General features: G+C 38.4%; 1 protein-coding gene across 1 annotated transcript in view; it reads left to right on the top strand.

Moving 5' to 3' along the window:
- Positions 1-14826, top strand: part of CHM (CHM Rab escort protein) — a 73053-nt gene that overhangs the window by 7922 nt on the left and 50305 nt on the right. Inside the window, exon 2 of the mRNA XM_075720801.1 lies at positions 6140-6206. Coding sequence (XP_075576916.1) covers positions 6140-6206 — 67 coding nt within the window. The remainder of the gene's footprint in view (positions 1-6139; positions 6207-14826) is intronic.

A 14826-nucleotide genomic window follows, 5' to 3' on the forward strand; every position in this document is an offset into this window, starting at 1 on the left:
CCAAGTCCACCACTAAAACAATTAAGGGTAGAGTAATAATTAATTTCAGGCTTCCTGCCTTGGTGGCTGGATTATTTTTTAATGAAAGCAAAACTAGAATAGAATCATTAAGGTTGGAAAGGAGCTCTGAGATCATCAGCCCAACTGTCAGCCCAACACCCCCATGCCCACTAAACCATGTCCCAAAGAGCTGTGTCTACACATTTTTTGAACACTTCCAGGAATGGTGACTCCACCACCTCTCTGGGCAGCCTGTTCCAATGCTTGACTACTGTGAAGAAATTTCTCCTAATATCCAATCTAAACCTCCCCTGGCGCAACTTGAGGCCATTTCCTCTCGTCCTATCGCTTGTTACTTGGGAGAAGAGACCAACACCCACCTCACTACACCCTCCTTTCAGGTAGTTGTAGAGAGTGATAAGGTCTCCCCTCAGCCTCCTCTTCTCCAGACTAAACGACCCCAGTTCCCTCAGCTGCTCCTCATGAGACTTGTGCTCCTGACCTTTCACCAGCTGCAGAAATAGAAGAGTCTGTAGGACTAACTGCAGTTTCTGCATGCTGAAGTGAGCTGTGCCACCATGTTTGTTAGTCTTAATTAGAGCCAGCTTGTTACAATTTAATCTGCTTTCCTTTTTTTTTTTTTTTTCCCCCAGTATCTTTCCAACAGGATGCAGGAAGTCCAAACACAGAAGGGCAAGTATGTAGTCAGCACTCTTCCTGGACCAGTACTAGAAAGACTTAGAAGTTGGTTCACTTTGACTTTGCACTTGTATTTCAATGAGGCGGTGTCACAGATTCATGCAAATGCATCACTTTCCGGATAGATGTTAAGAAGCACCTATGAAATTCTACCTATTAGAACATGTTAGTGACCCAGAGATCGCTAAGGAGTAAAATTCCTGATTTTATACTTATTTTTATATCTGTCTGCAGATGTAATGTCCTACTTAATTGAAATTTTAAATAAATGTTTCCTTGAGAAGGCCAGAGAGGCTAATTTACCTAATACTGCATCTGATAAGTGGAGGTTAGTGAGTGGAGAAACAAAGCAATGGCTTTAAGGAATGATGATATAGATTTCAACTGGTACTAATCAGTCCTCCTTCACAAAGGAGAAAACTTTATCTTTGCTTTTCTGGTAAGGGAAATGAGGTGCAAGACTATTTAACATAATGCAAATATTTCGTGTGGAAGCATTTTAAAGGGGGATATGAAAGGGCCAGGAGGCACAGAAAGTATTTATACTTCTTGATAACAAGCACTGCTATTTCTGAATTGATTCGGCCTCAAATACGAAGAACTTCTGAGTCACCATATTAAATTGATACAAGAATTGCATGGACTTCTTATTCCTCTACATAAATCCCTTTTATGCTGCCAGATGTTCATGTGTAACACACGGAAGTCTGGATCTGTTGCTGCTTTCTTGTGGTTGGATCATGCAATTCCTATTCAGGCTTCTTATTTCCTGCTGTCGTGGTTTAGCCCCAGCCAGTGACTAAGCACCACGCAGCCGCTCGCTCACTCCCCCTGCCCTGGTGGGATGGGGGAGAGAATCGGAGGAGTAAGAGTGAGAAACACTCCTGGGTTGAGATAAGAACAGTTTAATAATTGAAATAAAGTAAAATAGTAATGATAATAGTAACAGTATAATAATGATAATAATAATAATGATATACAGAGCAAGTGATGCACAATGCAATTGCTCACCACCCGCCGACCAATACCCAGCCAGTTCCCAAGCAGCGATCGCTGCTCCCCGGCCAACCCCCCCCAGTTTATATACTGAGCATGACATCATATGGTATGGAATAGCCCTTTGGTCAGTTGGGATCAACTATTCTGGCTGTGCCCCCTCCCAGTTTCTTGTGCCCCTGGTAGGGCATGGGAAGCTGAAAAGTCCTTGACCAGCATAAGCAGTACTTAGCAACAACTAAACCATCAGCGTGTTATCAACATTCTTCTCCTACTAAATCCAAAACACAGCACTGTGCCTGCTACTAGGAAGAAAATGAACTCTATCCCAGCCGAAACCAGGACACCTGCTAATACCATTGGAAATCTAAAAATTGTCTGGATTTGGAACCTTATTTGAGAAAATGTTCTTTTGCAGTGGCAATTTTCATTTCAGATACAACAGAATGAGAGGTGTGCTGTGTTTCACAGTAACTAATATGCATAATAGCTTAGTAGGAAAGTATTGGTTACTATTAATTATACCAGAGGGCAGATATCTTGATGATTCAGCAATTTAATTACCGATTTTGACAGCAGTACAATCTTAGAATTTTTTTTTTTTATATAATCTAAAAGGAAATGTAGATTCTCGTTTAGATCTTGCTGTTCTTCGATCCAAGTTATTGGATCCAAATCATTACTCAACTGCCTGTTCAAAAACATTAAATGTCATGAGTGACACAGGTTGTAGTGCTAAGTCCTTCATCCCTTAAGCTGGCAAAACAGAAGCTGACTGTTCCCCAAGAGGGCTGAGTGGCAGGAAGCATTGGAATAATCCTTCATGAGAAAAACAGCTTGGAGTTACCCAGCTTTATTTACTTATTAGGCATAAATGAAACTTCAGAATCAATATTAGGGATATAGCCTTTCTCCTGCAATCACTTGAATTCTGTAATAAATCGTTATCTTCAAACCAAACTGTGAGCGAGAAGTTTTGGAGTCTGCCCTGCCCTGTAGCTAGGGTCTGAACACATTTCAAAATGTGAATATAATCCAGCTTAGAGTTTTTGACAAATCAAAGTTCAGAATAGGAAACTGTTTCTAAATGGGAACAATTTTTAAAAAGAATATATTTCTCTGTTATTGAATAATATATGGGGACCTATTTTGCACAACTCTGTGAGCATCCTGTAGGAGATAGTTCAGCTTTGCGTGTTATCATTAAATAAATCTCTACTATTTCTCTAAGGAGGTTTTTCCAAGTTAGGTTTTTTTTTTTTTCCCTTAGGTAGAGAGGGACTATCTATAACTACAACTGTCTGTTTACCAGAGCCTTCTTTCTTGGAAAAGGCTTTTGTAAAGTAACCATCATGCAGTCCAGATCACATGTAGGAGTAACTTGCATTTGACAAAGCTACCTATTTTCCGTGGTTTTTTTATTTCTGTTGGAGAAGAGAATTCAGAAACTGGTGCCAAGGCACAGTCCTATTTCTTTGGTTTACCGAGGTTTTGTCCCGTAAGAATAAATGGTGTCTTGCTCCATCAAGTCGTTCTAAGAGCCCCTCCAAAAGCTAAATGCATGGGCCTTGCCTTTCTTACACTTTCTCATTCTGTTGCCAGTGGGTACTCGGGGGGCCACAGTATCTTGGAAGCAAAGGGTTGGTGGAGAAAATTGATGCCAGCTTTCAAGAGCGGGGAAGCTAATTCAGGGAACAATTTCATCCAAGGTTAATGGAAGAACAGACCTCCAACACGGTATCAATTGGATCAAGCTTAAAGCAATCAGTTATGCCCTAGTAGCTATAACTTCAGTCCTGGTCAGCCAGGCAGCACTGGTGATGTTTTACAACACTTTCTCAGTGGCTTTTATCAATAAGGAAGGAGAAACAATTTTCTCAATTCCATTTCCAGAGTAATATTCTCTGTGCCCAAATGAGGGAAAGAAAACCTTTTTCAGGAAGTACAAACAAAATAGTAGTTGTAGATTCTATTCCAGATAGTTTATAGATGGAGACAAATGAAACGTATATATAAACACTTTCAGAGGACAGCTGAATGTGGAGTGGCTTTCACATAATAAGGCTTTGTGCATCCAGGATCTTCTGACAGTCCTGAAGTGTGTGCTGCAGTTACGTATTTTCTTGTCTCTTTGTTCAGAATGGTCTGTGTTTTGAGTTCTTACTGCAAAAAATTCAACTCTAAAGACTGTCAGCCTTTCTAGGCTGTGAAACGAATGTCCCAGGAACTGATGCAATTGTTAACCCTTCCATCTACCCCCAGAGGTTAATTCCCTGATAAGTCTTCACTTGCTGTGGAAGGTCAGCAATGCAAAAAACAGTTGTAACTTTTCCTGTTTTATCAATTCAGAAAGGGATTTTCTTTTTTTAATTCATCAAAATAGTAAGTGTTGAAAACAGAAAATTTGCAGGGAATTTGTAGCTATTTTCTTGGAAAATTTGTCATGCCTGCCTTAAACTTTCTTCCCTGTATTCATACGAACATTTGTACTTTTGGACTGCCAGCACCACCATGGAACTGGTCTGCCAAAACTGACCATCTACTTCATGTGGAAGGAGGTCAGGAATGGCTGAAGATAAGGGTAGAGAGTTTGAACCTCTTTATTATGATGGTTGTGTTCGCCTTTGCTGGCTTAAAGCAGTCATGAAACTATGGTATCATGTATCTAAATCCCGCTAGGTGTTTTCTAGACTGCATTTCAGGTTCTAGAAGTAGTAAAGACTAGCGCAACCATTTAAAATTATGTGTTCCTGTCTCTCTGAGTGCTCAATTGTACTTAGTGTCCTATTAAAGTCTAACAGCCTCTTACTCTAGATAAGTGAAAACCGCAAGTAGTAAATAGTTGTGCAGTAACCTTCAACATGCTGCATTATGTGTTTTAAATGAATCATCAGATTGGCAACATGCTGACCTTTTACTCGTTAGTGAAGGCAGTATTCTCTCTGAAGAAACAGACAACCGCAGGCCCAAAATTCTCATGAAGATGACATTTAGTGCAAAGCTAGCCAAAGAAGTTTGTGCTCTACCACACCGGCTTTTTCCACTTTCAGTTCTGTCTCTCTTCAGTTGTACTAGTAGAGCTGCTTCTGGTGCTGCACTGTAAATCGGATCAGTGAAACACTCCTTTCACTTTGTTTAATCTCATCCCTTAATTGAATACAAAGCCGAAGTGTCTCCTAATACCAGTCCCTTAGAATTTTAATTGCTTTTACTGAATTACCTGCTTAAACGCCCAATAGATCATTTAAAAAGAGATTTCGGCAAAGGTAGTGCCATAGAACCTTTTAGATAGCGAGCTATACTGCTTTTCTGAATCTAGTCAGAAATCCAAGTCATCTAACTGTGCACGTAAAAGTCTAGTGGGAGGGAATAGAAGTTAGAGAACAGCCTAGTTTGTTTATTGAACCTCCAGTTGGTATCTGTGCCATTCCAAGCAGGTGTCACTGGTAAAGAAGTATCAGAAGTATCAGTAGCCTTTGTTTGTTTGTTTGTTTGTGTTTTACTACGTATCTTTTCTAAATGTTATGAAAACACACTGATTTTACAGAGCGTAATTGCATAACTTGGGAGCTTTTATAGGGATACTACTTTAAGGACAACCATCTCAGATTCATTCTGTCCCTAACACTACTCTGAAATGTGGAGGTACACCTGCACTGTCAGTTTAGCTTTTCTGTTTGCACTCAGGTCTTGGTCTGCGTGCAGAGAATTGAGAGTGCTCCTGGGCACTGTTTTGGAGCATGCCAATTAGTTCAGTCGGAAACAAAGTCCAGATACAGTTCTGAGCCTTGTTCACACTAGAGATGTTTGCCAGCAGATGATGTGGAGGACACAGCACCGTGCAGGACTCTGTCTGCCGTACACAATTGTTTAATGCTGTCCCAGCAGGTTTATACCCTCACAGTTTCTGATGCATCCTTGGACGATATACCAGGGCATGCAGCATTTACCACAAATGTCTTAATTTTAAAATGCCATTTTAATAGGTTGTTACACAGTCTTCACGTTATGTCAGACACTGAAGCGAACAAAAATAAACCAAAATGCCCTCAGATGATACCTGTCTGTATCAGGAGGGATGCAATTACAGAGCATCCCATTAAAATTTAGGTATCATTGTGCTGGCAAATGCTGAATCTGTTTATGACAACAAGATGTCTAGAGAAGACACTGGTGACAAGCTTTAACTCAGAGGTAGTGGTGTTTGCAAGTGACATGTGCTGTGCAACTAGTTAAAAAAAAATGTTGCATTCAAGAGGGTCATAGGAAAATACTAATGAACACAAAATAGCGTTCGTTATTTTAGTAGCATGAGAGTATTAAAAACTCACATTGTAAACTTTATTTTGTTTGAATTGCCTGTTTCTGACCAAGTTCTAACTTTATTTCTTTTTTTAATGTATCTTAGCATACTAAATTCTAAAAATTGCATGTGTCCTTTCAGGTTTGCCTGAATCTATTATTGCAGCGGCATGTGCTAGAAGTGGCCAGAGAGTTCTTCATGTTGATGCGTAAGTTACACTGATAATTTTCTGGTTTAGGAGTTAAACTGGCTAGAAGTATATCTGTGTCTATGTCAGTGTGCCCTTCAGGACTTGTGTTTTGTGTTCATCTGGCATCAAATAATCTTCCGCTTCTGTCTCTACCTTGTATTTGGGGTGTTATTTCCATCAGTAGAATGGGCAATTTTTGTGTGCTAGCTCAATAATTTGGAACACAAGTGAGGTGGTCAAGGATGATGTTGATGACTCCCTCTTTTGTACAGACAGGAATGATTGCAGGGTTAGTGCCCTTCATTATCATTCCTGGCAGTAATTATCCCATTCTGGTTTTGTGAGAATTTTTACTTGAGCCATTATCATTTAATGACAAAATGTTTTACTAGTATCTTATTTGTATCAGTTCTCAATGCCTAGGGAAGTTAATACAAGTATTTTTGCATTTTAATTGTTATCACAATGAAGACAAGTGAAATCTGGCTGATAAGGCAGGAGGTGAACACAGCACTCTTCTTTGTTTGCTGTCTTCTCTCTATCCCATGCTAAATTAGTTTGTTAGAAGAGTACAGAATACCACTGAAATAAGTTGATTCGAAAAGTGCTTCTGTTGCACTTTGAAGTAGAAAGATTTGCTGAAGCACTTGGAGTAGCATATTTCATTGTATCCTTTTAAGAGATTAACGTTCTACTTTACTTCTCTTTACCAATTAGCCAAAGTGTTTTTTTTTTTTTTTATAAACTGTGTAACTATACACTATGATGCACACTGGTTTTTGGAAAAAATTAGGATCTTTGAACCTTGGCTTATCTGTATGCCTGTTCAGCAAAATTTAGTAGCATGACTCAAGTCTAGAGCTCTGGTTTCTGAGGCAAGCTGGAGATCACAGAATCACAGAATGCTTTGGGTTGGAAGGGCCCTTTAGAGCCCACCCAGCCCCTGCAGTGACAGGGACAGCTTTAACCAGAGCAGGGTGCTCAGAGCCCCGTCCAACCTGGCCTGGGATGGTTCCAGGGATGGGGCATCTCCCACCTCTCTGCGTAGTGGATCTCTGGGTAGTTTGATCTTGAGATCAAACGCTGGAGCCTCAGCTGACCAAGACAAACTTTTTAAATACCCCTCTCTCATCTACCACTTTAAAACCAATTTTCTCATAACTCGTTTGAGACAATTGGTCATTGCTAAGCAGCTTTTGAGGCTGCTTTACTCTCTGTGTTTTTCTAGAAGATAACAAATGCAATGTATTTTGGGGGATTTCTGTGCTAGACGCTTGCACTGTGCCTGCTGTAGTTCATTATGTAAGATCAAGGTATGATTATACAGCCCCTTTTTTAAAATTTTTTTTTTGGCAGCACTGCCCCTGATCTTGATCATAGCTAGCTCCTGCTCCCTTACTACTTTTTCAGTCTCATTGGTAGCGCAGTTATGCAATTTGCTGGGCTGACATGGTTTTGGGAGAGGGTCATAAGCAGGAAGCAAGGACTACCTAAGCAGCACTGCTGCTGCTGCATGTTGTCGTAGCCTAAAATGTATAATAATTTGCTAAGGTTAAACAAATTTCTGCAGTTCAGCTGTGGTAAATATTTGTGCATGCAACCCAAGTGGATAACTTGGTAAAATTTGACCTGAAGTGTGTGGGGGGGGGGGGAATACCTTAACGTGTTTAACTGTAAGATCATAACTCTGTTAATAACCAGTAAAAGTCTATGTGGGGAGTAGTTTCAGGCAACCTGTTACCTCTTCTCTAGCTGCTACCTGCTGGATTTCAGCAGAGAAGTGTGCCAGGTGGTTTTGAAGTGGTGGTAGCAGCAAGAGTGCTGTGAGCTTAGGTGCTCAGATTGTTAGCACTTGTTTGCCAAGAATTACAAGGTTGGTGTAGTGTTTTATTTTTACACCATATTTTTGAGCTCTTGCCTTTCTATGAAAATTCTTGTGATACACACCGGTGTGTCCAGCACCTAGTTTTAGAGACTTTTCCCAGAGACAGTATACGTGTTTTCAGTTTTTCTTGTGTCTTGTACCAAGAGCTTGAAAACAATATGTTTTCTGCTGTTCATTTTCTCTGAACATCATCTGTTCAAGATTAAACTTCGGTAATCTCTTTTTGCCTACAGCCCTTCAAAGGACCCATTCATTTTTCATACATTTATTTCTAATTTGAAATCATACACACTTTCAAAATTTGCAAGAGTAGCTCACTAACTTGGTTGCATGAAATATGATTTGCAATTGCTGGGTGTGCTATTACACTGCCTGCAAAGTCGCTGGCTTCCTGTCTTGGACTGGAGTGAGGACAGGTGATGCCCTTCAGAGTCAGTAGTTTTTATCAAGAGGAGGGTGTTTGGATTAAGAACTCACCTTAATGAATCTGCAGGCACTATGGACTACTCTCAGAACCTGCAGAAAACTCCCAGAAATTACAAGGAAAAAAGTTCTGAAATGGGCTGATGTTCTAGTATTTTACATCACAGTGGGACAGTACACAGCAAGGCAGTACTTGATGCTCCGTATTTAATGTAACTAATGATTCAGTTGAAACAAAGCGAGCTCTTAAGATTGTAATAATTTTAAAGAAAGATGCAGCTACATGGTAGTGAAATACTGGAAAATGCAATAGGTGTTCTGCCATATTGGCAAGAAGAATGCTTAGATGCAGGTCAAGCAGATCTTACGGAAGTTGCTATAAAGACCATGCATAATATATAAGGGTATGTTAATTTCAAACATTTTGGTACAGTAACTCTTAAATTGGCAATCAGATTGCTAACCAAAATATTAAAAACCTTATTTTAGAGTAAGCAGATATAGAATAAATAAAAGTTATGTTTGGATTTTAAGCTTAACGCATGTATTACTGGTAGACTACTTAGATTTTGTTAAATGAACCACTTCTGTTATTTCAATTTTTCATATTCATTGGTTATCGAAGTCTGTAATAATAGTTAGCCACTGGAACTTTGATTTCTTTTATCCATGCCTATTTTTAGCTATGAAGAAGAGCCTTTCAGGAAACTCACAGAAGCAGGCAATTAGAACTGTGGAATACAGATTTTGTTTATTACTGTTTTCACTTAAATATGCTCATTTACATTCACACATGCTTTTGTTTTTATGGTGAAAATGAAGTCTTCCACATTTGATTCCTTTTTCCTGTGGAGTTATTTTCCAACTCTAGTGCAGGCTAAGGTCAGGGGAAGGTGTTCTTAACCAAGGTGTTCTTCACTCGTATTAATAGTTGCCATTTTAATGGGTGTATGTGCTCACTGAATCATGGTCTAGAATCCGTATCTTGGCAGAAAAAATAGAAATGTTTATACTGTACAACCCCTTCCCCATAAATAGGGAAGCGTTTCAAGCCATCTGCTTTTCATGTTTAAAGTTAGTACTCTTGCAAAAAAAAGCCTACCAAAACCAACAGAAAACCCCCACCCTGATGCCTTCTGAATTTTAAGTGAAAAGTTAAGTCTTACAAAGCTTGCCAGAGATTCATCTGAATTAAAACATTTTAATCTTATCTACTATATGTCTAGTTTAATATACTTATTTCTAGGTGAGTTTTCAAATTTCATTTTACTGAGGTAACAGTATAATTGAAAATTCATCAACAAAAAAATCTGTTAATATTCAGAATATCGCCTTTTTAACAATACATGTTGTTCCCTTCTTGAAGGATCACGAGTTCAAATTTTTTTCACAGTATAAGAAAATAAGATTTGGGGCTACTGAATACCTGTTTGTATTAGGTATGCTACTTTGATCTTTTGTTCTCCACAAAGGTCTGAGTTAAGTTTGGCACAAGGTATAGAAAACATGTATGGATAAAGTCTTTGTTTATAGTTTGCTTGCACTCATTACCTTGTGTACATCATTTTATTACTTTTAATCTCCAGCCATGTTTGCATTTATCATAATATACTGCATAGGTGATTATGGAAGATAGTTTTGAAGTGGTCTATTATAAAATACTAAGTTCTAAGTTTGATTTATAAACACTGTCCAAGCATTGCCATCAACAGTAGCTAATCTTATTCAAAATAGTCACTTCACTGCAGTGTTGCCATAAATTCCTGTAGACGGATTTTAAACTAAAGTTAGCTTCTGCCAAATAGTAATTGAAGGAGCTCTATTTCTCTGTGCCAGCTATCTGTCTCAATAAACGTAAAATCTGTGGTTCTTTTCAGAGCGCTACATTTACTGTAGATATTAATGAGCTGTTGACATGTGAAATTTCAAGGATATTTGTTAAGTGATTTAGGAAAGTAATTTGCAATTTAAAATGTGGAGATTGGCACTTAGTTTAAACTTGAAGTTGCTGAAGAAAGGTAGATCAAGACTAAAAGTTGATTACTTGAAGTGAATATACCTCCCATACTAATTGTTCATATGCATAGGACTTCCTCCTGATGGCTTGCTGGGCTTTCTAATTTTGGTCCTTTGCTTATTTGCTTCTTATAATTACATATATAGTTATGTACTAGTTTGGTTACTGAGGATGGAGCAGTTGGAGGTGACATGTTTAGCTACACTTTGTATTTGATTTTCAGCATTTAGAATATAGCATTTGTAGACTGTAGTTGTATTGTCTACGTCCTTCCTCGTTGACTTATTTATCTATGTCGAGTTTAATTCAAAGGCAAAGGAGTGTCAAGATGCAGGATTTTAACTCCTCTTTTGTGCCCAGTTTGCTCTGTGTACTTCTCATGTCTTGCTTCTTGACACCTGTTATCTTCCTTACTTTTTGACCTTACTTTGCCTGCAGAGTGTTCCTTGTGTCTAGAATTCTATTTTATCTGAGCGTGCAAAAGCATGCTGGGCACCCTCCCTGCACCCACCCCCAACAGACCTGCTTTTGTAGTTTGTTCCACTTCTTGCTAGACAAGCTGTCTTAACATTTTTCAGAACGTGTAAAATATATAACGTAATACAACCTGTGTCTTCATATAGCCTTCTTTTTGATCTTTAACTTCTGTGAAGTGAGGTAGCTGTGTAAGTACAGCATCCGGAGAGGGAAAAGGTTGCTTCTTAAAGCAGGTCGATTTCTTGTAAGAAAAATAGAGGAATTGCTTAACTTTCAGTAAGGAAACCTAGGCAAAAATTCTTAATTCTGGTATCTTTTGACCTTTTTTGAAAAAGTTGGGTTTATTTTTATTTTGGTTTAGGATATGATCTCATAGCAAAGATATTCAAAAGTAAAACATGGTCTCAACTGGTCCATGATAATTAGCTTTGGTCATGTTCATATCCAAGGATATAATGTAATGTAGTACAAATAACTGCCACCATCACCCTTTTAATGAGCTGAAGGATCTCAAGCGCTGTTTGGGCTAAACCCTTCCTCTTGGAAGGCAAGGAAGCTTAGTCCACTTCTCATGCTCCAATACACAATTACTGTGCCAGAATGGGAATTTTTAATACACGTGACTGCGTACTTAATAGGTAGCGCATGAAGTAGCGCATGAAACTTTATGGCTTTGAAACATAAGTCATTTTGTGTTCAGATCCTTAAAATCGATGTGGCAGTAACTTCTTTTGCAAAAGACAGCTACTCTGATGGTTCGAGACTTCTTTCTGAAAGATCAAATGCCGGACACACACGTACAGGCAGCTCTTGGGAGCAATCATGAGGCGTCAGCAGCTTTTCTTCAGACATCACCAGCTTTGACTGTTACACCATGGCTGTTATGACATGGCATTGAGAAGGGCAGTCTTCTTACCAGGCGGTACATGAAATACTTCTGTTTTACTTATGTATCTGGTGCTTTCAAAACTGTTCAATTTCTCAAATTGCAGTCTGTCTTCAAAAGGACATGTTAGATATTCTCTTGGTTTGGATTCCAAGAATGTTAATTAGTTGGAAACAATTTGCAGTTTCAGTGTTCTGGACTGGGATTTGCTAATTCTTTCAAAGTATTTGAAGAAAAAATGGTGTTAGTAACTGAGAAAAAAAAATCACACACTGAGGTAGGAGAAGAGAAAATTAAGCTTTTTGCAGAGGTAAAACTATACATTTCCAAAACTTTGGCAAAATGGCTTCAGCAGTTCTGCCGCTAGTGCTGAGCTACAGATTCGAAATTTGAAAAATGTGAACTTAAAGCAGCATTTCAATTCATATGAAAATCCAGGTAACACAGGAGAGCTTTTGAGCAAATATCATCTAGGAAATAATGTACGGTAGAAAAAGAAAACACCTGTGCTCTATCTGACTTGGTAGAAAAATTCATTTTTAACTCTGCTGTTACACCTTCAAAATGTTTCATGTTCTTAGTTGGAAAATAATTGAATTACAGCCCTAAGAAAGGGAGAGAATATCCATCTTTGTAGTTTGTTAATGTAGCAAGAGAAGAGAGGAGCTTAGTCCTTGAGATTTTGGGACAATATTTTAGCTTTAATTAGGCTTTGATCTTGACCATTACTTTAAGGAATTTCTCGGTTCATCTTCAGGGCAATTATAACAAAAATACTTGGTTACAAAGGGCTCCCAATTGTAAACCCATTAGTCAGCTCTTTTCAGAATTCCTCTTCCAGATTTTTACTAAAAACTTTGCTCGTTATATCAGTAATCATGTCTGGTCTACCTTCTTTCTGTAGTGTTTTCAGATGAAAAAATTAAGCAATCCTGATTCATCATGTAGTGCAGGGTAAACTAATTAAAATTCCAGGGAAAAAAACCCTGGAAGTTGATGCTTCAAGAGAAGATTAATATCTGAGCTGGTATAGCATAACTTGGGAAAGGTGCTCAGACGCCAGAGGAAAGGAAGGACAGCTGCGATTCATTTTCCATTCGAGAAAGGCCATACCGTCTTCTGAAAACTGATTGAGCTTCAGAACGGTATTATAGAGTGCTTTGTTGAAAAGATTGATTCACATCAATGGTGGTTAAAAAGAAAAGCAATTTCAAAGGAAAATCCACCTGATGAACAGAGGAATGTTTACATCAAAGATGTCTGACAGCTCACAAATAAGCTTTTGTAACTTTCTGTGAAAATAACATATTAATTTCTCTTACTGAAAGTTTTAAGTATTCTAAATATGCATGAATTTATATTGGTATGGATTCAAGAAACCCAGTCCTAATTTTAGGCAGGTGTTTTCTGCGATTTCTGTGATCAATGGCCTTGCTTGCTCTGACAGCCAGATTGTATTCCATATTCAAGGAAACTTGCAACTAAAGCAGCAGATTCCCTTAAAAATAAATCTTTGTGGCTGTGTTTTTTGGACATCCCAGAAGTAGCAGATAATATATGAATGTTGAACTTATTCAGTGGAATCTTAAGAAGCTGGAAGAAATTAACCTGCACCGCTGACAGCTCGAACAAAGCTGGAGATTATCATTGCATGCAACTATCAGTTACTGTTTTTCAGATTGAAATCTGACAGAGTTAGGCATTTAATGTATTTAATCCTCATTGCTTTGTATTCTACGTGATGCCAAATAGCAGTACTTTTTAAGCCTCACCCATGTCGTTCACATAATGAGGTAAGCATGAAGTCCTTTTTATAGGTGATTGGAGCTTCTGGTTGGTAACAGATCTGCAGATGGAGCTCTTCTGCTTCGAGCAACTAAATCTGGGGGCAGACTATGTGTGTTCTCTTATAGACCCAGTCCTCCCAGTTCATGGCCTTAAACGCCATGTTCTGGTGTTGAAGCCACCTTTATTCAGTGAATGCTGGATTTTGTTGTCTTTGCAGAAGATGTCCTATTTATGTTCTTCACTGTTGCCTTCATATGCTAAGTAAGCAACATGGTATGGAGCATCGCCCCCTGGTACTGCAAAGGGGCTGACACTCTTCATGAAGTCTTTGTCAGTGCAGATAAGCCTTGTCAAAACCAGCCCATCCTAAACAGTAGAAGCAAACCTGAATTTAATTTTGCACTTTTATCACAGTTATCTCTACAATTTGAGTGGAGAAGGTTATAAGATTTTAAGTTCCTTTTTTTTAGCAGTCTTCACGTTGTACTGTAAAGTGCAAAACTGTCTTCCTCCCTATTTTTTTTTTTTTTTTAAGTGTATGCAGTAACATTAGCTATCCATTCAGGAGGGTATTTTTGGTATCTTTCATGCTTCTGGAGTGCCAGCATACAGTGCCAGAAAACAGAGTTAGATCCTGAAATGCCTTTTTTATTTTGCAAGAACTGCTGATTTTTTAAAAATGTAATTGCTCTATTATTTTTCCTATCAGAGTTATTAAATACTTAAGATGTGGTGTGCATGATAACAAAAGCTAATTAATCCAACTGATGTTTAGAGAAATACTGATAGAAAAAATTAAAAAAGGGAGAGCAGAGACTTTCTTTGATTAACAGCAGAACTATTAATTTTCTGTGATTTAAAAGAAGTAAACTAATATTTTTCAAGAAAGAAGGTGGTAAACATAAAATGAAAAGTACTCAGGGAGGTGTGATCGTTTTGTGCAAATCAGTTCCTTTGGCTCCACCTACAGTATATGCAGTTTAATAAAAATTTCGCCAGAGCATCTTAACAGTCTATAATAAGCATAATCTGTTCTGGAAGCAGTAGATAGATAATAGAGCGAAATTTCCTTTATTTGACATAATGGTTAAGAGAGATGTGGTTGCTACTGTCTGGATGCAGTTCCTTGGCATAGCCGCCTCGTGAAGCCCTGTGTTCAGAA

The sequence above is a fragment of the Pelecanus crispus genome, chromosome 13 (genome assembly GCF_030463565.1).
Source record: "Pelecanus crispus isolate bPelCri1 chromosome 13, bPelCri1.pri, whole genome shotgun sequence".
NCBI lineage: Eukaryota > Metazoa > Chordata > Aves > Pelecaniformes > Pelecanidae > Pelecanus > Pelecanus crispus.